Source organism: Macrotis lagotis, chromosome 1 (assembly GCF_037893015.1).
Source record: "Macrotis lagotis isolate mMagLag1 chromosome 1, bilby.v1.9.chrom.fasta, whole genome shotgun sequence".
NCBI lineage: Eukaryota > Metazoa > Chordata > Mammalia > Peramelemorphia > Peramelidae > Macrotis > Macrotis lagotis.
In genome coordinates, this window is record NC_133658.1 from 907854333 (window position 1) to 907880310 (window position 25978).

At 43.1% G+C, this 25978-nt stretch overlaps 1 protein-coding gene across 4 annotated transcripts; it reads left to right on the plus strand.

Moving 5' to 3' along the window:
- Positions 1–23454, plus strand: LOC141509658 (cell adhesion molecule CEACAM1-like). 4 transcript variants are annotated; one of them, XM_074219357.1, is made up of 10 exons: positions 1–291; positions 1153–1512; positions 6249–6524; positions 6904–7158; positions 12925–13200; positions 13283–13552; positions 18340–18472; positions 19099–19148; positions 19857–19888; positions 21345–23454. In XM_074219357.1, exons 1-10 carry the CDS (start codon positions 228–230, stop codon positions 21453–21455), a joined length of 1827 nt encoding a protein of 608 aa, XP_074075458.1. In that variant the 5' UTR covers positions 1–227; the 3' UTR covers positions 21456–23454. The 4 variants fall into 4 exon arrangements, 3 of the variants coding, with proteins under 3 accessions (XP_074075458.1, XP_074075459.1, XP_074075460.1); XR_012474685.1 differs by lacking the exon at positions 21345–23454 and having other exon boundaries at positions 18340–18480; positions 19857–19893; XM_074219358.1 differs by lacking the exon at positions 19099–19148 and having other exon boundaries at positions 21345–21432.
- Positions 23455–25978: the final 2524 nt, after the last annotated feature.

Here is a 25978-nt window from a genome sequence, read left to right on the forward strand (position 1 = left end):
CTGTGGGGCCCATGTGATCTGGGCTGAGATAAGAGCTCCAGCCCTGAAGAGAGACCTCAGTCCTCTAGGGAAGAAGAAGACAGAGCAGAGGCAGAGTTGGGCTGCAAAGTGAGACCACCTGAGACTGGAAACCTGCAGGGACAGCTCCAGGGTGGGCTCTGTACAGGGAAGGCCAGGATTCCTGGGACTACAGAGAGATTGTCCCACACAGTGAGCAGCACAGACCTATGGAGAGTCCCTCAGAAGCACTTCACTGTGGGGACAGCCCCTGGAAGAGGCTCCTGATCATAGGTGAGACACCTGTTCTGCTGGGACCCAGGGAAGGAGTGGGAGCTTGGGGGGGATTCTAGGCCAGGCAGAGAGCAAAAGGAAGGGGGGGGGGTCGGTCCCAGAGACAGTCAGTGTAGACCTGGCCAGAGGAGTCTTCCCTAAACTGGGGCAGCTCAGGGTCATCTGGCCACATCCCCTGAGAATCATCCAGCCCTGGAGCTGAGTAGCCTCTGAAGAGGCTAAAGGAGACTTTACAGTCAGAGGAGAATGGGGCGGGGAGCCCAGCTCTGAGGTTTACTGGCTGTGACCATGGGCCCCTCTGAGCTTGGATTTACCTGGAGCACCACGTTCCTCCCAAGGCTGTTTGGGAGTCAAACTCGCTCAGCTTTAAAAATGTCTCCAGGGTTAAGGAGGAAAGACCTTTCCTAGGTTTGGGCCAGAAGATCTGGGTTCAAATGGTGCCTCTGCTATTTCCTGTTTAATACTGGTCATGTCTGTAAGGTTATGTGAGTCTCAGTTGCCTCATCTGTAAGTTGAGGGTTTCATTGATCTCTAAGGTTCCATCCAAAGGTCCAAGATCTGATTTCTGTCAACCACAACACTTTACTGATTCATTTCTCCCTTCAGTGTCTGGCCTTCCACATGGGCAGGTTCTTTCTGAATCCAGTCTCTGGAGGGAGCTTAAATCCTCTGTAGAGCCTGGGACAGAAACACTAATATGTAGGTTCATGAATCCCCTCCACACAAACCCCAGTGAGCTCCCAGCAGACGCGGGGGCAGACTCAGCAGCCCCGACCCTTACCCTGGAGACAGCACAGGGACCTGGGCCTCTCAGGAGGGCAGGGGACCCTGCTGACCTCTGCCTCCTTCCTCCCCTCTCAGCCTCCATCCTCAGCTGCTGGATCCAGTCAGCATCTGCTCAAGGTGCCCCCATCACCATTGTGCCAAATCCGCCCTTTGGAACAGTGGGCAGTGACGTCATCTTGGACATCCACGGACTCTCAGGGCCGGTTTTCACATATACTTGGTACAGAAATTCAATAGAGGAGAATAACAAGATTGCTTTCTACCATGTTCCTTCTGCAACTCAGAACCCAGCTGATATCCGGGAGAAGGTGTTCTCCAATGGCTCCATGCTCATCCCCAACCTCGCCCTCAATGACACTAAAAACTACATTGTTCTGATTGTCGATTCAATGACGGGCGAGTCAAAACAAGCATCTGTACTTTTATCAGTGTATGGTAAGCACTACCCTTCCTCTGGGTCAGGTAATTTCTCCCAAACTATTCCAATCTGGGGTGAAAAGTCACCCATCCTTTCCCAGGAAGCAGGGAGAATCCAGAACATGATGCACCTTTACATAGAGTAGACCAACAGTCTCCATAGTAAGGGTTGGGGCTACTGAGCGTGCCCCTGGGGCTGCTGGGGGTTCATTGGGCCCCAGACCAGTCAGTTTGGGGCACAGAGGGCACAGGAGAACTCAGAGGGTCTGAGATGGGAGGAAGGAGAAAGAGGTCAGCAGGGTCCCCTGCCCTCCTGAGAGGCCCAGGTCCCTGAGCTATCTCCAAGATAAAGGCTGGGGCTGCTGAGCCTGCCCCTATTTTTGTTCTGGGTTCATTGGGCCCCAAATCAGTCAATTTGGGGCACAGAGAGCACAGGAGAGCTCAGAGGCCTCCAGCTTATGAGGCCCAGGCCAGAAGCAGGAACATTAGACCCACCGGCCATATAAGGTCCACAGAATCATTTGGTCTGGCACTGTAACAGCATCATAGGCAGGACTCAAAATTTAATAAATGTAGGTGCTTTTTAGGGTGAATTAAAAGTTTGACAATATAGCAGGCAAATGATGCAATAACTATCCAAATGGCCTTCGGGGGAAAAATGGCTCCTCACCCTTGCTCTAGTCAGTTAGTATTTGGGAGGGAACTTCCTTCTTCCTCCCAAGATAGGGCACAGGATGGCATCTGTCCCCCTACAGTTGTGCCTGAGACAGGTAACCTGCTCCTGAAGTTCACCTGCCACCAGATATTTAAGAGCCCATGAAACAGGGGGAGCATTGTTGGGGTGGGAACAGTCTCTGATACTCATAGACCAGCTTGGGTCCAGTGGAGCTTCAGTACAGAATGCCCACTCCCCAAAAGCCAGAAACCTGGCTGCCTGGTGTCCAGGACCATCTGGACACCAGTTCATCCTGAGGTTCCCAGTGCTGGGAGAGGAAGCCCAGAGGGAATATACCTATAGGACTGCATCTTTATAGGAAAGGCCCAGAGGATGAGGTACAGGCTTCTCTGAAGGGACAGAGGGTCCCAGCTCCTACGAAGTTGCAGTTGAATGAAGAGATGACAAATTAAATTCTGTATGGGGAGCAAAGAGTTCATCTGGGGTCCCAAACAGAGAGCTTTCCAATTGGGCAAAGGGTTAACAAGAGCCACCATTTATGTATTGACTGAGGGTGTCGAAATTGCTCTATGCATCATATTTCATTTGATTCTCACCAAGACCCTGTGATGTAAGTATATATTTTTGTAAAAGACGAAAATGAGGCTGAGAGAGATTTAGTGAGTTGGCCAGAGTCACACAACTAGTCAATAGCTGGGGCGGGATTCAAACTCTGGAAGACCCCCATGTCTAACTTCCATCCACTATAACCCCCTGGCTGCCTCCTATTACAGAGGGTGACCTCAGGAGAGAGTGACCTCCCCAGCCCTAGGAATCTTCAAGCTCAGACCAGATGACTCTACCCAGGGATGATAGACTGGGGATCCCTCATCAGGCCTAGAATGGGCAAAATGCCCTCTGAGGTCCAGATGGCAAGATTCCCAGAGGCCTTGAGGTGACAGCTCAGAACATCCTTTCATGATGAGCATTCTAGAAATAGTCTTTAGAAATCTATCTGAGGCAGTGTACATTCAATGACAATAGGATCAGAGGCAGGAGTCAGTGTTAGTGGAGGACCCTGCTGGTCATCCCCATCTGTCTTTCTGCCCCTCAGCTCTTGGACAGAGGAAATTGTAGGAGGAAAGACCTGGGAATCATCTACCTTTTGATACATAAGCATTTATTAGGCACCTACTAGATGCAAAGGAACTGAGCTGGGTATAGGACATAACCCCCCCCAAAAAAAGCCACTAATATCAAGGTTCATAGGTATTATTGAGGAAACATGTAAACCTGTATGTGGAATAGATGTGAGGAGAACAAGGATCAGTCCAAGACTGATTTACTGACTAGAGGTACTTCAGGAGGGAGGCAACCCTTCCACCAGTGTCCACAAAACTCATCCAGAGAGTTCTTTTGGGCCCTGGAGGTGGGAGTATTAACCAAGATTAAGCAGCTGGTCTGTATCTGAGGCTGAATTAGCACCCAGGTCTCCAGGTTCCCTCTAATAGAAGGTCACTAGGCAGGGAGGAAACTAGCAGATGATGGCATCAGGAAAGGTCTCTTAGGAATTATCCCATTTAAGGAGCATCTGAAAGAAGGGAAAGGTTTTATGAGGGGAAGGACAGGAGTGGGGCACAGTCCCCTCCTCAGCACAGGACACTGTAGCAGTTGGGACCTAGGAAGGAAACTCAGCCCACTAGACTCTCTGAAGAACCTGGGACAGAAGGGGTCCAAGAATACTCAATGACAGGTGCTGAGACAAGGATCTTGGGTGGGACCAGGACTTGCCTCAGCAAACCTTCAGAGTCAGGACTGGAGGTAGCAAAGGATTGGTCCCCAGACACAAGGGGAGTTGGGTTCCCAAGGATTCCAGCTTCTGCTAGAAGAATGGGACCAAGGAAAGGAGAGAGCTCTAGAGGTGGGGTCGGAAGATCTGGATTCCTATCCCAGCTCCAACATTTACTGTATGACATCAGGGGAGGCACCTCAGCTCTATGGTTCTCCGTGGCCTCATCTGTAAAACAAGGGATACTACTCCCACCATTTCCTTCTTCTCTGGCTATTCTAAAGAAAGACCTTTCAAGGTGATGAAGATGGGAGTCTTTATACCCCTTAGATGCTCCATTAGCTCCTCCTACTCACACCAGTTCAACCATTGAACCCAGCAACTAGGTAGCTCACTGCACAGTGGGATTCTAAGATACTTTGAGGAAGATCCTATCGGTGAGGACCGGGAAAGGCTTTTTGGGGGAGATGGAAAGTGAGCGGAGACTGACAGGAAGAGGATGTATGCAGGGATGTTCCAGTATAGGTACATGGAGTGGGATAATGGCAGGTGCAAAGGACAGGAGACTGTCTAAACTCTAGTAAACTCTGTCAGGTCTTCATTGACCTGAACAATTGTGAGATGGGAGTCAAGTGTGCTTAGTTAGACTGAACCATCCAGGGTAGAGCCAGAGAAAACACCTGGGAGAGTTGTGCTTCACCCCAGCTATCTGCAGTGATAGCCTGAGACCAGAAGGGCTTTTGTAGGGGCATTGGCTTCTGGGTTTTATTTCTGGGCTGCTGTGCTTTCTTTCTCAGGAAGCAAGAGATCTCTGGGCTGCTGGGATTCCTACCCTTCTCTTGCTATTGATGGCTTTGAATATTTCCATACCCATGAGGAGTCTAATCTTTGCTTTGGTCCCCTCCCTTCTGGTTAGCCATACCTTCTGATCCCATCCTATAGCCTGGGCATCTTGTTGGCCATGCTCACCACTCCATGATTAGTGAGCTCCCTGGGGAAATTGAGACTCCCATCTGCTCTTCCTTCTCTTCTCTAAGATGAAGCTTCTTTGGGGATGATCAGAAGTGGCACTGGAAGGAGCCTCAGAGACCATGAGGTTCAGCAAGAATTACAGGGGACTCTGCACTTTCTTCCTTGGATATCTCTAGGACAGCAAAGTCCACTTGGCTTTACTGGATACAAGACTCTTGGTATCTTTTTAAAAGCTGAGTCACATTCTCCCCCACCCTAAATCTCCTAACATGATCCAAGGGAAGGAGTAGGAACAATACCAAAATGGAGTAGAAAGAATGTCAGGAAAATTCAAATATTTCTAACTCAATTTTGTTTGAAAATGAATCCTTAAACAGCGGGGAAGGATAAGTCAAGGAGGGAAGCCTGTGAGATTGATGAGTTAACCCTAGATTTTATTCTGAAACATACCTTTCTCAGAGGTAAGGCTGAACTGCCAACCAGAGAGAACTCAGGAATAAGGAAAGAGCAGTACTGGGTCCTCCTTGGGACGTGAAGGCTCAGGAAAAGTTAACTCATTTTGGTTCAGCTTCCTAGTAGAACAAAAGCATATCTAAGTTAGAGGGAACATTGAAGAGGATCGCCTTCAACATTCTCATTTTGTCGAAGGAAAGGAAAGGAAAGAGCCCAAAACAGAATTCGAGGATACTGTGGAAATGTGTATGATCTGTCCCTGTGAGCTATGCTTGACCTAGGTACAGGTGATAATTGATTGAAGACTCTTTGATTTAAATTAGGCCTCCTTATTCCCAATCCAGGATACTTCCTGCTGCATGCTGCTACAAACTGTTCTATTCCCAATCTTTCTTTGCTTTTTCTTTTCCTTTGGAGTTAAGGTAACATTTCTCTCTCTGAGCACCAGCTTCCCCTAACCTATGCTCTCTGACCTTCACCATTATAGCCATCAAGATGTGGAGGTGACCTTGACTTCTTGAAGTCCAGGTCAAGGGAACAGGAAACCCCCCCAGGTCTTTCCTAGATAGAAAGGCCATAAGTAGTCTGGGCAAAAGATGGGGGAGTCTGTCATCCCTAGATCAGCCTGTCTCAACTCAGCACCAGGGACTTGGGATCAAGGTGAATGTCTTTGTTAACCACAGCAACTCAGGAACGAACTTCCTCCTAAGCACTGGAAAAGCTGTGACCTGCAATTGAGAAAATAGTGTTCATGCCAATGAAATCTCAGGTTCTTGACTTCATCTTCCAAGGCCTAGCTAAATTCTAAGTTCTACAGAGCCTGCTTCCAAACCAGATACTTGGTTGGAAGAATAAAACCAAATTTTCTGTCTATTTTCTGCACAGAGTTATTACCCAAACCTACCATCAACAGCAGCAACATGGCCCCAGTGGAGAAAGTGGACAATGTCTCATTGACATGCCTGTCTGAGGGACCAGATGTCTCATACCTGTGGTTCATAAACGAAAGCTCCCCAGCTGGTGACAGGATAGTGCTGTCACCGGATAACGAGACACTCACTATAATCAATGTCACAAGGAAAGACAAAGGATTCTATCAGTGTGAGATCCAGAACCCAGTTAGTGCCAATAGAAGTGACCCATTCACATTGAATATTATCTGTAAGTAAATTCTCTTTCTGCATAGTGCATGCTTATAGCCTGGTGGTGTGCCAAAAGTCAGGCCACTTGTTTGAGTGCTAAAGGTTAAATCTCTGAAATTCCCATCACTCTTGATTTCAGAGAGCCCAGATTGGCCATGCCATGCTTTCCCATCTATGCTGGAGCCAGGACCAGCCATGGGGCTGAACCAAGGAAGGCCTTAAGACCTTCCAATTTCGGGGAACTCAGTTCCAAATCTCTAAAATAGAGATGAGCTGTGAATTTCCCAGCTCAGAAATTGGTCATGGAGACACAATGGCCCCTGGTGATGGGTTTCAGAATAGGAAATTCCCCTTCTCTCTGTCTTTATTTCAATATGTACTCATTCTCTTTACTCCAGATGGCCCGGATAACCTCATGATTGTCCCCACAGAACCTCATTACTCTGTAGGGGCAACTCTTAATTTGTCCTGCTCTGCTGATTCTAACCCAACTGCCCAGTTCACTTGGCTAATCAATGGAATACAGATGATGTCCACATCCCAGCTCTATATTCCTAATGTGTCTCTGAATTATACTGGAACCTATACTTGTAATGCATCTAATTCAATCACTGGCTTGTCTAGTACCAAAGACATCAATATCATAATCTCTGGTGAGTAGCTAGACCAGGCTATCAGCTTTGTGTTGGGCTCTCCCCTTCCCTGGCATGAAAGATAAGGAACATCTTGCCCTCCTGGGTCCCATGGCACCATGTGTTTTGATGGAAGGGGCTCTGAAATGAGAATTAGGAAGATTGGGTGATGTTTCTGATTGCTTTCTACCCTGAAAGTGCCAACCTGAGTGTTTCCCCTGCTTTCTGAGCCTATGTTTCTTCATTTGGAAAATTGAATGATCCTTCACTGCTCATCTCACAAGATGTTATGTAGAGAAAGTCCTTTTTATCTTTTAGCATGTGGACTGTTGTTATGTTGCCATTGTTCTTGTTCTCATTCTCCTCTTCTGCCAGAGAAACCCTTCTTGTCCCCACCTTCTAGAACTAGAGCTTGCTTCAATGATTGATCCTGACCCCGCCATGGTCCCTCAGTCCATCTCACTTGATACTATGGGCCTACATAGGGTTTTCTTGTCTTGGTTGGAATGTAAGCTATGATCACTTAATGGGACTGGCTCTGATCCCCTTTTGCAGAGAATTTCAGAAAATGGAAAGGGAATTTCAGTTTTGTCTCCTTTCAGACACAGAGATTCATCTCTGAATTAATGTGTTCCTCTATGTAATATCATATATTACAGAGAGACATACCTGATATGAAACTATGCTCTATCCAGGTAAAGAACAGAATAGGGGTGGCTAGGTGGCACAGTGGATAGAGTGCCAGCCCTGGAGTCAGGAGTACCTGAGTTCAAATCTGGCCTCAGACACTTAATAATTACCTAGTTGTGTGGCCTTAGGCAAGTCACTTAACCCCATTGCCTTGCAAAAACCTAAAAAACAAGAAAAATAGAATAGCTTCAGCAAAAGTTGGCAGGGTCTGGTATCTCACCACTACCTCAGTTACCTGCCCTGTTAGTTTCCATCCTCTGTGGACAGTGAGCTGTGGGTGCATACTGTGTCTCACTGACATGTACAGATGACAGATCCTCTTCATACCTGATCACTATGGCATGCAGTAGGACCCTAGAAAGATTACCTCTACCCTCAGATTTTCCTTTTCCTTCTCAATCCTGTTAACAGCTTTGGCAAAATTCAGGGAGTTTTGTCGTTACAAACCCACAACTTCCTGCCCCTGACATGGAGGCAGGCAAAATGGAGAGCAGAAGGGGTAGAATTGTGGGCTAGGAATATGATCTTGGATAAGTCAGACTGCAAGAAGTAGATACTTTAGAGGAGGGATAACCTTTCTTGTTCTAAATCTATACAGAAGGATTCTTAAGGACCCCATATTAATTCAATTTTAAATGAAATAATCTTGTGCTGTTATATGTTTATTTGTCTTGTTAATATGTCCCATTTTCATTTATATCTGCTCCAGACTGCACTTGAGAGCGATGCAGACATGAATTAGATAGCTATAGCCTAAATTACCTTTTTCTTAATTTAATTTTTTTCAATTCACCAAAATCTATTTTTTCTCCCTCTTACTTCTTGTCTATCCCATTAAAGAAAAAAATTAAGTCCTTGTGACAAAAATGGGTAGTCTAGCAAAACTAATTCTCATCTTAGTTATATCTCAAAATATCTCTATCAGTGAGTAGCTGATTTCTTCATAGGACTTCAGGAATTCTGCTTGGTCATTGCATTGATTAGATTCTTAAGTCCTTCCAAGTCCGTAGTCTTCATAACAGGGCACTTATTGTATACATTATTAGATGAGTGCTTCTCGTTTAATTCTGCATCAGTTCATACAAACCTTCTGAGTTTTCTGTTCTTGACTTTGTCCTGGTAGTTGTCCTTATCAATGACATGGGTCAAGTAAAAGAACATAAGGAAATCTATAAATAATCATTCTTATTCTAATAATTAATCAGCCAAAGCATAATATTGAAATCTGAGTTAAAAAAGAAAGGAAAAAACTGAGAATTCAATGATGATGTGCATGGAACAATTGGGATCCAGAAGCACCTCTGCAACCTGGCATGATCAATGAAATATGATCAGATGAAAATTATTGGATCTCAATGATCTGAAAGTTCAAAGCATAAATAAACATGGGTGCAGATGAGGAACTCACATTAAGTCATAGGAAAAATAGTACAAGCAAATAGAGATGGTTGACTTAGAAAAGGGAAGATTAGGGGAAGACAGGACACCTGACTTTTGAAGACAATGCTAGCTAGCTAGATGCCGTGATACACGGCATCATCACAAAAGCCCAGAATCCAATGATGAAATAGCAATTCATCTGGAAAAGATCTGAGTGGTCAGCATGCATAATGGTTGAGTCATTGAGATGATAAGGCAGCCAATGCAATCAAAACAAGTCCACTTCCAAGAATAAGGAGAGAACAGTGCTGCTCTGCATTGTAGTCAATTTAGATGACAATTTACAAAAGACATTGAAACTCTGGAGAGTGTAAAAGCAAGGCAACCAGGTTGTTAAAGGTCTGATGTCTACATGATCTGCAAATCAGTTGAGAGAACTTTAGCTTGGGAAAATAAGACTTGTGACAGATGTGATGGCAATTTGCTGTACTCTTCCAGGGAAGGGAAATTAAACATGTTCTCTCTGCCTCAGAGGGTAGAAGCAGGAGCACAGAGGCAAATGGACACAGAGCATGATAGCTTCGAAGATACAGTACAACTACATTCTGTGCTTCCATAGCACAGAGTTCTCCAAAAGTAAAACAGGTTTCCTCAAAAGTTGGTATATTCAAATGCAATCCTATCTGTAAAGTATTCAAGAGGCACCTAATGCTTTTTGCTTTCCCCATTTTTCCTTTCCTCTACTTTGGAGTCTGGATGAGCATCTGCCAGATAGAATGTACTAAAGATTCTGTTTCAGGTGTGAGTTGGATTTGATGGTCACCAAAGACCTACCAACTCCAAAATCCCACAGTTCTATCTCCAAGTCTTTTCTAACTATCCAGCAAAAAGGGGATTTGTCTGTTGTACTTGACTCAAGGAGAAAGAACTAAGAGTAGTGAATCAAGGGTACAGTGAGGTAGAATTAGATTAATTGTCAGAATAAATTTCCTAATGATTAAAAGTTCAAAAGGGGAATGGGGTGTGCAGAGAGCTGTCCAACCTTATTTTTTAAAGTTATTTTATTGAAACAATAGACAATATATTTTCACTTGCCATTTTAGTGAGAGCTCTGCAGTAGCTCAGCTTTGTTTCCTAAAGCATGTTTAGTAAACCCACAGGTGGCTGCATTTTAGACAGCCCTGCCTTAGAAGGTTTCTTCTCTTCAGCAGAGATATCTAAACAAATACTAGATTGAATTGAACTCAGTAGTCCTTTCTTCCAAATCTTGAGATCCTTTGGGAGTCATTAAATACAAAAAGGTAGGAGAAGATACCTGACAACAATTGGTGTGGAAAAGATTCAGGGGCTAGTTGGATGAAAAACTAACTTGATCTTGAGTTGCAGCAATAGAAGTATGATGTCTGGAATCAGGGAAGCAGAAACCCTTTTGTGTTCTGGGAAAGACAGGACAACTCTGGAAAAAATGCTGTGGTCATATCTGGTCCACATATTAAGGTGGATATGGACAAGACTACATTCATGAATCTAATCTTCAATGACTCATTGAGCCAGGAAGGTGAGCCCAGGCTATCATGTGCAAGTTAAGGCAAGAGAGACCCCCCAGGAGGCTGTTGAGTCCATCATCAAGGGATGAACCTTTGCCAAGTAAACAGAGGCGCATCATCTCAAGTGTAGTCTCAGGAAGATGTATTTTTCATGTTTCATATTGTCCTTTTGCTAAAGGTAGAGGAGCAGAAAACTACTGGGTTGCAGGAAAGACTTCCTACCTATTACAGCTATTTGAAACATTAGAAGGTTTGTCTATAGGACTCAAATGGCTAGAGAGATTGTTCAAAGGAAGGAGGGTTCAGAAAGCAATCCTCAGGACTCAGAAAGATCCTTGTGGGGAAGCAGATCAGCATTGCTCTATATGGTTCCCGGGGGAAGTCCCAGGGGAGGCCAACACAGGATAAGGGAGATCTCACAAGCAGTGTGTCCATCCAGGAAACAAAGGCTTGATAACTGATAAGGTCATGAATTAGCAGAGGCTTTATGACCATTGATCAGCCATACCACAAGATCTTGGGTCAGATGCCCCTATCACCACTATTCTGCTGCTCAATCAGTGACAGAATTTTGACCTTCTATGGGTCTCAATAGTCAAGGCTACTGAGTCCTTAGAGGAAGCTGCAGAATATCCTGTCAGGTAAAGAGCATCTGTTGACCTTTTTTGTGTTCTCCAGCTAGCCTAGGGGAAGGAGAAAGAGAAAAACCATTTATTGAGTGCCTACTGGGAACCACAATAAACTCTTTCCAAATATCATCTCATTGTATTAGGGATAGTGCTTAAGGCTAAAAACTGGAAGGACCTGCGAAAGCATATACTTCTTACCCCCTAAGCAGGGCACTGTTATTTCCTAGGTCTCTCCATTATATGTCCTCTTTGTAGATCTCTCTTTGGAGAGGTTCATGAAAGGGAGCACTGTTCCCACCATGCAAAAGAGAGCCCAGCCTTGGGAGGGCCTCTGATTTTGAAAGAAAAAGATTGTCTGCCAGTGAAACTCTACAGGGATCTCCAGGATATCCCCCAAGGCACCTGAAGGGGATACCCAAAGGAAAGAAACTGAGCTGAGTGCTCTCCCTCTGCCAATCACACCTATATCTATAAGGAGGAAACATCCTGCAGAGAGAACTTGGGGTGTGCTGAAGGAAACATGACTTCAGAGTCAAACCTCAGGTCTATTAATTATTATCCAATGGATCTTGTACAAGTTACTTGACTCCTGGGAGCCTCATTGGGAGAATAAGGGGTGATGATGGTAAAGGGACCTTCCAGATGAACACCTGGGATGTGTCAGCATATAGAACTGACTCAAAGACCATAATCATAACGTATGCATTAACTAGTACCACATGTAGGAACTGTGTAAATTAAGGGGGGAACTGGGGAAAAGAGATTGATGGGAGTCAAGGATGTTTCCCCCTTTTGTGCTAGAGAGCCCTGGGGAAGTCATGTTGTTAGAGCCACAGGACCCCTTCTCAGAAAATAAAATCCACTGGAATTCAGGGGAAATATTTCTACTAAAATACAGTTATCAACACATTAAAAAAGAAGAAGAAGAAGAAAAAGTTCACAGATCCCAGATTAAGGACCTTTAGATTAGAATGAAATGATTGAGCACTGGGAAAGGATTCAGAAAGGTTAGTGCCAAAATCCAGTCTTAGGCATGTACTAGCTGTGTGATCCCAGACAAGTCACTTAACCACTGTCTGCTTCAGTTTCCTGAATTGTAAAATGGAATGAAGACTAGTCCCTACCTCCCAAGGTTGTTGAGAGGGTGAAATTAGATAGCATAGTGCCTGACAACAACTATAATCATAATAATGTCTTTATATAGCACCTATCATCTGTCAGGCATGCAGTAGGTGCTTCATAAATACTTATTCCCTATTCTCATATCCACATCTGTCTCTAGATTATGCATGTCCCAGGGCTCGTCTCAAGGACAGGATAGTTCAGGAGCCAGATCTCCATCCTCTGGGCTTCCTGCTCATCTTCCTTATTAGCACAACTATTGAAAAAGGGACATCTCCCTCCCCATGGGGTCAGGGACCATTAGTATATTTATGCAATGATAGTGTTTGGGCTTCTGATGTTTTCTGTCATGAAGATATGGCTGGTGAAGATGGAGGTCAGTCACTCAGTACAACTCACTTTTTTTTTCCTCTCTACAGAAAAACTATCCAAACCTAACATCACTACCAACAATAAGACCAACAGCATAGAGAATGACACTTTAGTCCTCACATGTGACACAGAACATGATGGGATGAATATTTTATGGCTCTTCAAAGACCAGCCCCTGTCACCCAATGAGAGGATGAAGTTGTCTGAAAATAACCAAACCCTCACCATAAAGTTGAAGAGGGAGGACGCTGGATCCTATCATTGTGAAATCTGGAATCCAATCAGTAGCAACAAAAGTGACTTCTTCAACCTGACTGTTTACTGTGAGTGACTGAGTTGCCTCCCTCCCCAGTCCTTTCCCCAAAAACAACTCCTATCTCATCTCTTTCTTTCTTCTTTTCATAGTTGGACCAGACAATATCAGGTTTTCTCCAAGCCCTGAAAAAGAGGAGATTGAGGTCGAATTAAACAGCGATCTGAACTTAGTGTGTCATGTGGATTCTAACCCAGAAGCCCAGTATGAATGGAAAGTAAATGATTCCACAACCTCTCATTTGTCCAATAGCATTTTCATCAAAAATGCAACTTGGGAAGATTCGGGAAGATATACATGTTTGGCAAAGAACAACATCACCAGTATAACAGTCTCTAAGGACATCATAATCAAGGTAGTTGGTAAGTGGTCTCTCCTTTGCCCTAGAGAATAAACTTTTGAGTTGCCCAAAAAATGGGATACCAGGAGTAGGTGCTCAGGACTATTAAGGAGAGCAAATTTTTATGATGAATTAGGAGAGGACATGGAAAGAAAGATTCTGGGGAATGTGTTCAAACTTGTAATGAATGTCAGGTCATTTACTGCTATTTTTGTCCTTAGTAAAAATGGAGACCAATCTCCCTGTCACATATAATAATCTTAGAAATTGCCTTATCCAATACAAGTTCATTCATCATGGGACACATCATGGGACACATCTTCAGTTTAGTTAAGATTTCATTCTTATTTTCAGGGACCTTACAGTCTAGTAGAATGCTCAGAGTCCAAACTCACAAAACTGAAATACAATATTATCTGACATGCTTACTCAGCCTAGGGCTACAAAAGAAAGTTTTACAGGAGACCTGGAGAGAAAAGACCATTTCAACTGAGGTTGAGCAGAAATTAAGTTAGATTTCATAGAACAGCTATTACTTGCATTTTCTTTTCAAACATATGAGGCAGTTTAATAGGCAAAAAGGAGAATATTCTATTCCTTTGGAGAAATGGCCTGAGCCAAGGTTCAGAGAAACGTCTGAATGTAGAGCAATGCAGCCTGAGTAGACAATTCCAGACCAGAAGAAGTATTAGAGATGGTTGTTGCCATTTTGGGAAGAGTTTTCAATGTCACCAAAAACATCAAAGGTTACTCAGTGGGTAAAGGACAGTCCCTGAAGCCTAATCTGCAGAGAAGAGATGACCACACATATATCTGCTTGGTATGTCATTCATCAAGATTGGATAGATGAATAAGATTGAACCTAACATGCAAGGGTCAGAGTTTTGTTTAATATGAACCATTTATCACATCTCTACTTTGCTTGTAACTTGATCCAAACAACCTGGATGAGTAAAAATCTGGAGAATCTAAAGTTTCTTTTCAGTCTCTCAATTCCACACAATACCAACCTCAGCTCCAAGCAAGGAGATACGAATATAGGAAATAGAGCTGTCAGGGGCAGGAGGTCTTCCACAAATGCTTTTATACAACATTTTGCCACTGAGGGACAAATCAAGGTAGCAGAATTAAGGTCAAAGAATCTCTCTGGCACAGATCTCCATCACAACCACTCCAACGAAGATCTCTAAAGAGCAAAAGACCAAGGAGAAAACTTGGTGTTCATTTCTTTTGCCCATTTCAGCATAACTCCAAAAACCAAAGTCCAGGCACCTGAACTAACCAGAAGAGTGGCAAGAGGACTTGAGACTGAATGAAGGCCTAAAGCTGTGGACTTGAGGAAGAAGGATTCAGCAGCATGAACCTGGCACTGGGCAAGCAACAGTCACCTCTGCAATATGAGCTTTCATCACAGGATCAATGTTGAAGAAGAAACCTGTATTAAAGGGAGTGGGAGCAGCTGTGAATCTGAGGCTATAAGAATTAGAGTTTCATCCTCTCCCTGGATTTGAGGTCTGCACCTGAGTACTAAGACCAGAAAGCTCAGAATGAGGGGAACAAGCCTGTAATTCTACCAAGAAAGTCTTTTAATTAGTTGACAAGATCTATGGTCAGCAGCAGTCTGCTAGAATCCCAACTGAGGACAAGTTACAGTGGTGTTGCTAAAACCCAAATCTAAGACTAGCTTGTTAAATTCAGACAAAGAGAGAAGCAATCAGAAGTTACTCTACAAAAGATTGGTTTGGGCACACTCAAAGTTAGTGGGTATCAATCTGAAAGAACACAACACTAGAAACCTAGAGAAAGCAGGAACAAGCTGCCAAAAAATACAAAGCAAGGCCAAAGAAGATCCAGATCATCCTTCCAAATGTGTATACAGGCTGAAACTAATGACAAGTTCCAAATTCAAGAAGTAAGGTGCTAGCATGGGAAAAAGGTATTATTGAGACAGGAATGCTCAAAATACAAATCCGGAGGAGAAAGTTACTCCAAAATATCCACCAGCAAAGTTGCAAATAAAAATAAAAATTTGGGATACAAGGTTAATCAGAATATCTAGAAGAAATAACAATAGCTTTTCTATGATTTATATATATATATATATTACAAATAATTAGCATTTATAGCATATAGAACTTTAAGATTTGCAAAGCACTATACAAGGACTATCCACTTAATCCTCACAAGAACCTTGGAAGATAAAGGCTATTCTTATTCCTATTTTATAAATGAGAAAACTGAGACAAAGAGGTTAAATAACCTGTACAGAACCACACAGCACATAAGTGTATGAGGCTGGATATATAAATTCAGGTCTTCTTGACTCCACATCCAGTTCTTGAGTCATTCTACCTTCCTAACTATGGAAGAAAAGACTTAAAAGGAGAATTGTTTAATTAACAACAGTTAATCAAGTTACAGGCTCTCTAAAAATTAAAATGAACCAAGCAGAAATTAATGAACCCAAGAGACAACAAGAAATATTGAGACAAAGTCCAAATATTAAAAGATTATGATGATGATATAAGATTTCTCATCTGAAAGGACTGTCCAAAAAAGGGGGATTGGACATCAAATTTAAAGAATTCATAAAAGAAAACTGCCCAGAACTACTAGAACCAGAAAGCAAAATGAAAGCAGAAAAAATTCTCCTCCTGAAAATAAAATCCTAAATGAAAACTCTCAGGAACTTCATAGCCAAATTCAGAGCTTCCACGATAAAGTCCTGAAGAACCAAGAAGATAGAGTAAAAATCACACAAAATTTAACAGCTATCACTGTAAAGGAGTAGAAATGGTGAAATATATTACAAGAGACAAAATTATAGGCTTAACACCAAGAATTACATACCCAACAAAAAGGGGTGGAGAATGGAAGCCTTCCAAACATTTCCTTTTCTCGACTTCCCTCTTCTTTAGAGAGGAAAAACTGAACCACAAGAGGAAAAAGTATAAGAGAGCTATATGAAGGAAACTACACAATGACTATAACTGTGAATATAAATTAGATTATCCTGTAAAATAGAAGAGATTAGAGGAGTGAATTAGAAAGCTAACCCAAACAATATATAGCCTATAAGGACACATTTTAAAAATAAAGATTCACAAGAGTTCAGATTTGGAGAGCAAAATCTTTCATGTTTCAGTTGAACTCAAAAAAGCCCAGTAGTAATCATGATCTGAGACAAGCAAAGAAAAATGAATTGATTTTAAAAAAATAAGCAGGGAAACTGAGTTTTACTGAGAAGTACCATAGACAGTGAATTATTATACCAATGTAACAATTTGCACCAAATTGCATAAAATCTAAATACTTAAAGGAAAATCTAATATGATCAATCTGATGATTATTGAGTAGGAATAGAAAAAGAATAGAAATGCATATTACTCAGATGTATGTGACACTTTTACAACTTGCATTAAAAGCATAAAAATCTTTCAAATACAAAAGAGATATTAAATAAATCTTAAACTGATCACAATACAATAAAATTTATATTTAATAAAAACTTTTTGGAAGAAAAGATTAAAAGTGAGAAATTAAATTATAAATGTAATTCTAAAGAACTACATGATCAAAAACTGTTTTGTCATTTCTCCTCTTGTTCATAGTTAGGTGATTACATTTCCATGAGCAAAACAGTCCATCCTGTAGCAAATAGTAATCCTTATCATCAATAAAAATACATGGAGCACTTGAAATATACAGACCAATTATGAGACTATTGAAAAACTTCAGGAGGCAGTTAGGAGGCACAGTGGATAGAGCACCAGCCCTGGAATCAGGAGGACCTGTGTTCAAATCCAACCTCAGACACTTAATAATTATTTAGCTCTGTGACCTTGGGCAAGTCACTTTACCCCATTGTCTTGCAAAATTAAAAAAAAAAGAAGAAAAAATTCAGATGGAAAATGACAGCTTGAATTTGGCCAAGGTAGTGGGGAGGGAGAGAAAAGTCAGCTCAAAGGGTTTAAAGCTGGGATGAGTATTACAGATAGGTCATCTAGCTCATACTCTATTATTTTATTGATTGGAAAATTGATGTCCAGTGAAGAGAACTTGGCCAAGATCCGGTGAGCAAATGACAGGACCAGGATTCTAATCTAGGTTTCCATATTCCAAACCCAGAGCTTTTTCTGTTCCAGGGCATTGCTTTTCAAGGATAAATGTGAGACACTCATTTTAAGGTTTTTGAGGGAAAATATGACATCATCAGGACGGTATTTAATAAATTATATTTGAACAGTGGATAAAGGATGAATTAAATAAGTGAGAAACCAGAGGCAGGAATGCTGATCAGAAAAACGATTGCCATAATCAGAAAGAGAAGAACTGAGAATATCTAGAGTAGAAGTTGAAAGGAGGAAGGTGTGAGAGGTGCTGTCTTAGTGGAATCAACACCCACAACCATAACAAGGAGAAGAGTGCAGCAATTAATTAGATGATAGATTTGAAAAGGAGAAAGGGTCTAAGATATTTGCCAATTTGAACCTGGCTGACTAGGGGGTAGATGATGCTATCAACAGAAATAGAAGAGGGCAGGGGGCATAATGTCAGGAGGATATCATGAGTTGAGCAATTGGATATAGAGAGAGTTTCTTATACTTGTGCAAAATTCAGGTATTTGAAAATGTTTACCAGACACACTGCAATGTGATCTTGCCAAGGAGATACCCAGGCTCTGAAGAAGAGAGGCCAAGTTGGCTTTATTGATCTACAAGCATCTATTAAAAATATACAGTGCTGGACATTTCATTTCAGAGATACCTCAAAAACACTTAAGGTTCTTTTTCTCTTCTCTATCCACAGAAAAAAAGTCTACAGAAGGAACAGATAATACCTCACTCTCTGGAGGGGCCATCGCTGGCATTGTGATTGGAGTCCTCGCTGGAGTGGCTATCATTGGGGGCCTCATCTATTTCCTGGCCTCCAGAAAGAGAGGGTAGAATGGTGCTTCCTCTAGTTTTCATCCATACTAGTCTATTCTCCTTGCATGGGGGAGAGAAACCTGGAGATATTCACCTGCACTCTGCACCCACTTCTGGATGTGGTCTACCTCTCTTTCCTAAACTCCTACTTTTCAGCATTAATTCCCTTGGGTGGCCTCCTTCTCTGGGCTGTCATCCTTCCTCATCCCTCACACTTAATTGCCTCTTGGAAACAGGCATTCATTTCCCCATTGGGGTGGGGACTCAATCTAACCAATTTTCTCAGACCCTTAAAAAAAAGGGGACTGATCTCCAAGAAGGCAGAGGTAAAGAATGGAAACAACAGCAGGGAAAAAGAAGATGGGTTATTACTCATAATCTAGTGAGGGGAAAAGACCACTGAGGCAGATCCAGACTGCATAATTTAGCTGAATAGGAAAATCATGGTAACTAAAGGTAAAGGAACCAACTAGGAGTGGTTATGCTTCAGAGAGAAGCCTTGACAGAGGGAAAAGAAGTTTAGAAGTTTGGGATAGAAATTTCCCCATGAAATCTAAGGGGATCCAAAGACCCTTCTGCCTCAGGGGTTTAAGTTGCTCTGGCTGAGATCTCAGTCATATCATGTCTGATATTTATTCAGGGCCAGCGAACATCATCCTAAAGAGCACAAATCCTCACCACCCAACCACAGTAAGTAAAGGCACTGTCCAACCATTTAGTGGTCACTTGTTCTTCTGGGGTCCCCTTGCCCTAAAAGACTCCTCCAAGCACTCCTGTGCCTTCCCCCTTTTGGGGAACCTTTGTCTTCCCAGGGCCAGGTCCCCCCTCATCTAACTTCAAAGATGATCTGGGAGTATACTGTCATAGTCCTGAAGACCCTCCTCTGATCCACAGGCTAGCAGAGCCATTCATCCTAAGGTGGTCAAGCCAGGCCTGCAGCACAGGGACCTGTTTCCAGGAGCCATGTTCTCAACCTTATTCCTTCCCCTTGTTCATGGCTCTGTACATGGGATGTGGGTCTCTTCCTTTTGTTGGACTTTCCTGTGGGTGATCTGGGATCCTCCTGCCCCTCCTCTTGACTGAAAATTGCTATTGAAGAATCTATCTAAAGGGAAATCAGAATCACACTGAGATTTTTAAAGAATTGGGGAAACTTGCAATGGGCTAACCAGGCACCTCTCCATGCCAGTCCTCTGGGGCTAAGGCTGATGATCCGGGACTGTGAACACTAAGAAAACATTTCTTTCTGAGGTTGGTGGTTATTCTACAATCTCTTGGTCCCTCCCAAGGGTGAGAATCCTGAGCCAGGGCAAGAGATGAGGAAGAGAGTGATCTGAACTTCCTGCCCCAGAACAGACCTGCTGCTGATTTCTAACTATTATCCTTCTGCTTCCCCAGGTCAAGCCCACTCTGACAGCTCATCTAAGGAGGTAAACTTTATCCCTTTCTGGCAAGGAATGACTGTATTGAAAACAGAGAAATTTGATGATAATAAGTATAAGAGCTAACTAACATAAATATAGCCTATTAAAGTCTACAAAACAATACCCTATCTCATTTGGTCCCTTGGCTGATCCTATTTCTTCATTTAGCTGGTGAGGAAACTAAGGCTGATAGGGGCTAGGACAAACACTCAATCCTCTTGGTTCCATCTCTCCCATCTCACTGACCCTCTTCCTATCAATCCACAAGTGCCTTCTTTCCTTAAGAGACTACTTCTCTAACTGACCTGGGCCCCAGAAGATCAGTCACCTCCATCCCCAAACCACTATCTCGTACTTGCTCAATTCATGAGCCTGTTGTTCAGCTGTTTCTGACTTCTCCTGACCCCTGCACCATAGCACTCCAGTATTACCCATGGGGTTCTCTTGGCAAACCTACTGGTGTGTTTTGCTATTTCCTTTTCCAATGGATAAAGATAAACAGGTTAAATGATATGCAGGGTCACATAGCCAGTAAGAGTCTGAGGCCAGTTTGTAGTTCAATTCTTCCTGACTCCAGGCCTGACATACCACCTAGTTCCCTCTGGATCCTTCAAGATCTGTACAAGAGATACAAAAATATGGCATAGACCTTGCCCCATCCAGGGGCATGCCTAAAACAAAAAGGATTCAAAGGGAAAATGGTACTGAGACAAACAGTTTGATTCAGCATCAGCCTCACAGAGCCAAAAATCTTTCATAAAAGGAAAAGCACCTCCTTAAAAATGAAGACTATTTAAAAGTTCAGTGGACTTACCTCAGGAGGTAATGAGCTCATTGTTACTGAAGGAATTCAAGTATAGCCTGGACAGCCACTGGCTTGGAGGTAGCTTAAAGGGAGATTTGTGCTCCAGGTATAAGTTAGAGCAGTTGTGGTCCTTTTCCCTTAGATTCCACCAGGTGGAAGGGCCCTGAGGGGTGATATGCTCCCCTTCTATGCAATTTACTGTTGTGGCTTGCTTTACCTTGGGGCCCACAGCGATGACCTCCCTCCTGGAGGGGAGCTGAGAATAAGGAGTCAAGCCACCACTGCCTTATGCCTCCAGCTCAATTTTATTACTACTTAGCTATTACATGTTAGGTCTTCTGCGGTAGAACAAAGAATAATGAAGTAATTGGGGGATACACAAGCGGGGTATGTACAGCATCTTGAATTACAGGATAAAGGGGTACGTTAGGGAGGAGGTAATAAAACACAGCTGTGTCTAGTGCCCTTGGTCTGTGGGGTGGAATGTCCAGCTCCCAAGGACTCCAGCACACTTTATCTCTAAGGGCGGCTTGCCAGCTCCTGAGACTGTCCAGGTGGTGGTTTACTTGGAAATGATTTGTGTCATGGCGGTTAGAATAGCCTGTGTTCCCACAATTTACCCCACCCCTCCCACTGATCCCTCTCTGTGCTTTGCAGACTGAAGAAGTATCCTATGCTTCCGTGAACTTCAATGCCCAGAAATCACCTACCAGGGCTCAGTCCTCAATGACTATGGACACTGTTTATTCTGAAATCAAAAAGAAATGACCCAGTCCTTCTTGTTCTCTTAACTACGGACAGACATATTTATTGTGATCCTCTGCAAATTCCTCAAGTTCTGAGATGCCAGTTTTTTAATAGCCTAACTCTACCCTATTCCCACCAACCTCATGGAAGAAGGAGGAGAGGGATCCTTCCTTTCACCTCCTAGAGGCTGCCCAGGCGAACTCCTTCTCTCCATTAACAATAGATGACAAGGACAGAGTGGATGCTTCTCAGAAACTCATCTTGCCTACCTCCTCAAAAGTTGGCACTGTTGGGCCTGGGAAAGGGCAGCCACCAAGACATCTCCTCTCTGGCATTCTCCAATCATATATCTGGGTGCCCCTCAAAGCACAATCATCGGTCTTGCCCCTAGCTTGGTCCACTGATGAGAAGTCAGCAAAAGGAAGAAGCAGCTGCTAGTTTGGGACACAGGTCTTGGTCTCTGCAGTTCACACCACTCTCCTGACTTCAGGAGACTTTCCTCCCTTCTGCCTCTGTTTCCCCCTCTGTAAAATGATAGGGTTGGATTGAAGATCTAAAGGACTCTTCCAGTTCTAGACCCTGTGACCCTGCACTTATGTCTGATGTTTCTGGAAAGTGGAAAAATGGGAGATATCATCAACCCAGCCACAGGTTTTCCATTTTCCATCTAGACTTTGCTGTCCCTGCCTTTCCCTCCCTACCCCCTCCTCCTTCCCCAGCCAAGGGTGGGGCAAGAGCTCAGAGACCATCTTCTGCTGGCACTTTTCTACCTAGTCAATCCAAGGAGGGGAGTGTTCCTCTTTAATAGCCAGCCCAGGACCCTAAGGGAATTCCCTAATGGCAAAGGCAAAAGTCCAACCAGGAAGGCTTTCAAAGTCATTACCATCTCTGTTCAGGGAAGCTGCCCAGAAAGATAAGAGGACCAGATTCAGGCTTGCATGAGTCAGCATCCTCTTAAAGAAAAATTCTGTGGGGGTGGCTGGACAGTAGAATACAAACTAGCCCAGAGAAAACCTGGCCTGGGCTTGGAAAGATGGGAAATTACAAACATCTCACTCTTAGCTTTTCCCTTCCTTGGATCCCTGGAGAGGTGGGAATAGGGGCTGGTAGGATTCTATCCTTTTGCCTTTTGCTTAATGGCCCTATCTAACCTGCTTGCTTAATGCAGAAGCTTCCAATCTGCTCAAATGTTCTATTTCCCTGGTCCCTGATGTTTCCAGGGATTCAGTCAAGGTCTCCAGACAGTCATGGGGAGGAAGGAAAGAGCATCTTCTCAAAGTTTGGGAGAGAATCTGAGGGAGACATCACAGGAAACATCAGTCAGCTAGCTCCATGGGGCCCACACCTCCTCCTCCCCCAAGACCCATGCACCATCCACTGCCTCTGTCACCCCCGCATTTTGTCTCAGGAAATAATGGCCTCTATCTAAGGGATGTCATGTGGGTGGGCTTGGTCCCCTGGAGGATAAGGACTTCCCTCAGGGGCCTTGTTTACACTACCACTCACGTGGGCAGTACAGATGTCACACTGGTGCTGGGATCCCTTGGGGAGAATGAAGGATGCAACCCACCAACTTGTCTTGCCTTGCCTAATCATTAGGGATCTTTCTCTGGGGGCCTCACCTCTCATAAATGGGTCTATGCTCCCTCCTAGGTAAAATCATAGACTAATATCAGAATTATGGGAAATATCAGAAGTCATCTAATCTAGCTCTAACCAGAGAATCAGAACAGGGAAAGGGGAAGAGAGGGGTGAGCCCAACTTTATCTTCTACAGGCTTGAGCAGAAAACTTTTCAGTATAATATATCATTCCATCCTGAATCTGCTGGGTGTCTTCAGAGAGAAAATCATATAGGGAGAGCTCAGTTCTGAAATCTTTCCAAGATCCAGAGACTATACCCCCCCTCAACAGACTCAGACAATGGTATTTAATTTTACAAGGCCTTAAGGATGCTATTTTTTGACTGATGATTTGCTATCTATTTATAATAATAATAAAAATTTTGTCATTTAAACATGAATGGGCTTCCTTAAGTCTCTGGGGGTGGGGAGGGGAATCCTCTTTGATGACTGCCTTTAGGGAAATAGGAGAGAAACTCAGGAACAGTCTCATTTTATAGACATTTGGTCTTGTACCTTAAAGGTTTCATTTGCATTTCTACCCTGAGAAGGGTGTCTCCAAAAACAACAGGCTTCATCTTCAACTCTACCACTTCTCCAGACTCCCTGGAATTTCCCACATCCCTCTGGGAGGGAAGCGGGGGGTCTAAGTGAAACATCTCACCAAGTTCCCCCCATATACACACTTCCTACAAAGAAAGGCCAGTCAGATTTAGCAATACAGAAATCTCTCATGGGGTCTTCCCAAAGCAGAACCAAGGTGATTCTCTTGACTGATCAGAATATTTAAAGAATGGCTTTTTCTGGTGCCGGCAATATTCATCATACTTTCCTCTCAAGTTATCCCTGTCCTAGACCTTAGAACCACAGACTGCCAAGAGTCTTAGGGGACCATGGAAGTCATCTTGTCTGAATTAAACCCAAAGCAACCCTCTCTAACACCACCAACAATCAGGTAGCTAGTCTGTGATTCTAGGACTCATTCACTGCCTCCCTAGGATTTCTAGCCATTAATCTGATCTTCCCTGACAGATGTTAGTCATTGATTGTGTTCATTATGCTCAGCACCCAACTAAGTGTCTGACACATAGAAGTCATTACATAAATATCTGTTGACTAATGGATTGATTTTCTTCAAAGCTGTTCTCCATGGCAGTTAATTCATTCAGAGAACTTTGTTGATGCTTTAGACATTTTATGTCCAATATTCTGGCCTAGGGATCCATCTGCTAAGAATATACCCCAAGGAAGCCAAAGATAGGAAGAAATGCCCAATAAACACCAGTATGTTCACAGAAGAACTTTGTGGTAGCAAAGAACTGGGACCCATCAGCTGGGGAATGGCTAGGAAACTGGAGGACCTAAAGCAGAGGTGTCAAGCTCAAAGCTGGGATTCTGAGCATGACAGAAAGCAGATTAAACTGTGATTGGGAAAGGTTCAATAAAATAAACAAAAATTCAATACAACATAAATAGTGCTGAGGTTTTCTGAATCAATAGGTGTACCTTCCCCCCCAACACCCTCACAGTTAGGATGCATTTCTATCGCATTTGACACCATTAAAATAGATGAAAGAATGCTAGACCTGAAGTCAGGAAGACCTGAGTTTGCATCCTGTCTCAGATATTTACCGTGTGACCCTAGGCAAGTCAGCTTTCATACTCATCCTCAGTTTCCTCAACCATAAAATAGATAATAATAGCCATCTCAAAGGAATGTAGTGAGGATACAAGGAGATAATAGACATAAAGAACTTAGCAAACCTTAAAACCCTCTATAAATATTAACTATTTGCATTGAATAGCTATTATTAGCCATTAGATTATAGTATCTGAATGTAATGGAATATTGTTGTGCCACAAAAATAGTGAAAATGAAAAACCCAGAAACGTGGGAAGGCTTATTTATTGATGAAGAGACCTACAATAATGGAAACAAAAATGTGAAAATGAGTACTGTATAGTCATAATTACCAAACTTGGACCCAGAGAAGAGTACTGTCAATCCAAGTGACTACTATGCATTCCATACTGTACTGAGGACTGAAGAAAAAGACAGAATCCACCTTCAAGAAGCTCTCAAACCTATGAGGAAGACAAGAGACAAACAATTATGTACAAACTATAAACAGGAAACAATGCAAAAATAATTAACAGAAGGAAGGCCCTCTAATCAAGAGGGGTTGAGAAAGGTTTCTAATCAAAGATGAGACTTTAATTGGGACTTAAAGGAAGCCATAGAGGTGAGTAATCAGAACAGAGGAGGGAGAGTTTTATAGAGGATCTTCAGATCTGAAACCTGAGAAATGGAGTATCTCTTTTATAGAACAACCAAGAGGCCAATGTCACTAGATCAAAAGTTCTTGATGAGGCATAGGGTGTAAAAAGACTGGAAAGGTTGAAGGGGATAGAGTAGAGGTGAAAGGAAATCCATGGAATTTGATTTGGCTGTTGTCCTTGCTCAAAGACACCCAAAATGACTTCACTGTCAGGGTCAAGATGCATTGGAGCTAAAGGAGCTCAGAAGAAATGGTCAATGTGAACATTTGGAGTGGAGCTGTCTCTCTAAAGTTGTGTATCTGTTTTGTTTTGAGTTACTACAATTATGCTTTGCTCATAAAACACAGAGTCTTCTTTTTTTTTTTAGATTTTTTGCAAGGCAAATGGTGTTAAGTGGCTTGCCCAAGGCCACACAACACAGCTAGGTAATTATTAAGTGTCTGAGACCAGATTTGAACCCAGGTACTCCTGACTCCAAGGCCAGTGCTTTATCCACTACACCACCTAGCCTCCCCTAGAGTCTTCTTTAATAGAGATACACCATGCTGAGTATTCCTGTGCCAGTGTCTTATCATGATTCCAAAGTTGTTCAGAGAAACCTGGAGAGTGTCCTTGTATCACTTCTTCTGACCACCATGTGAGC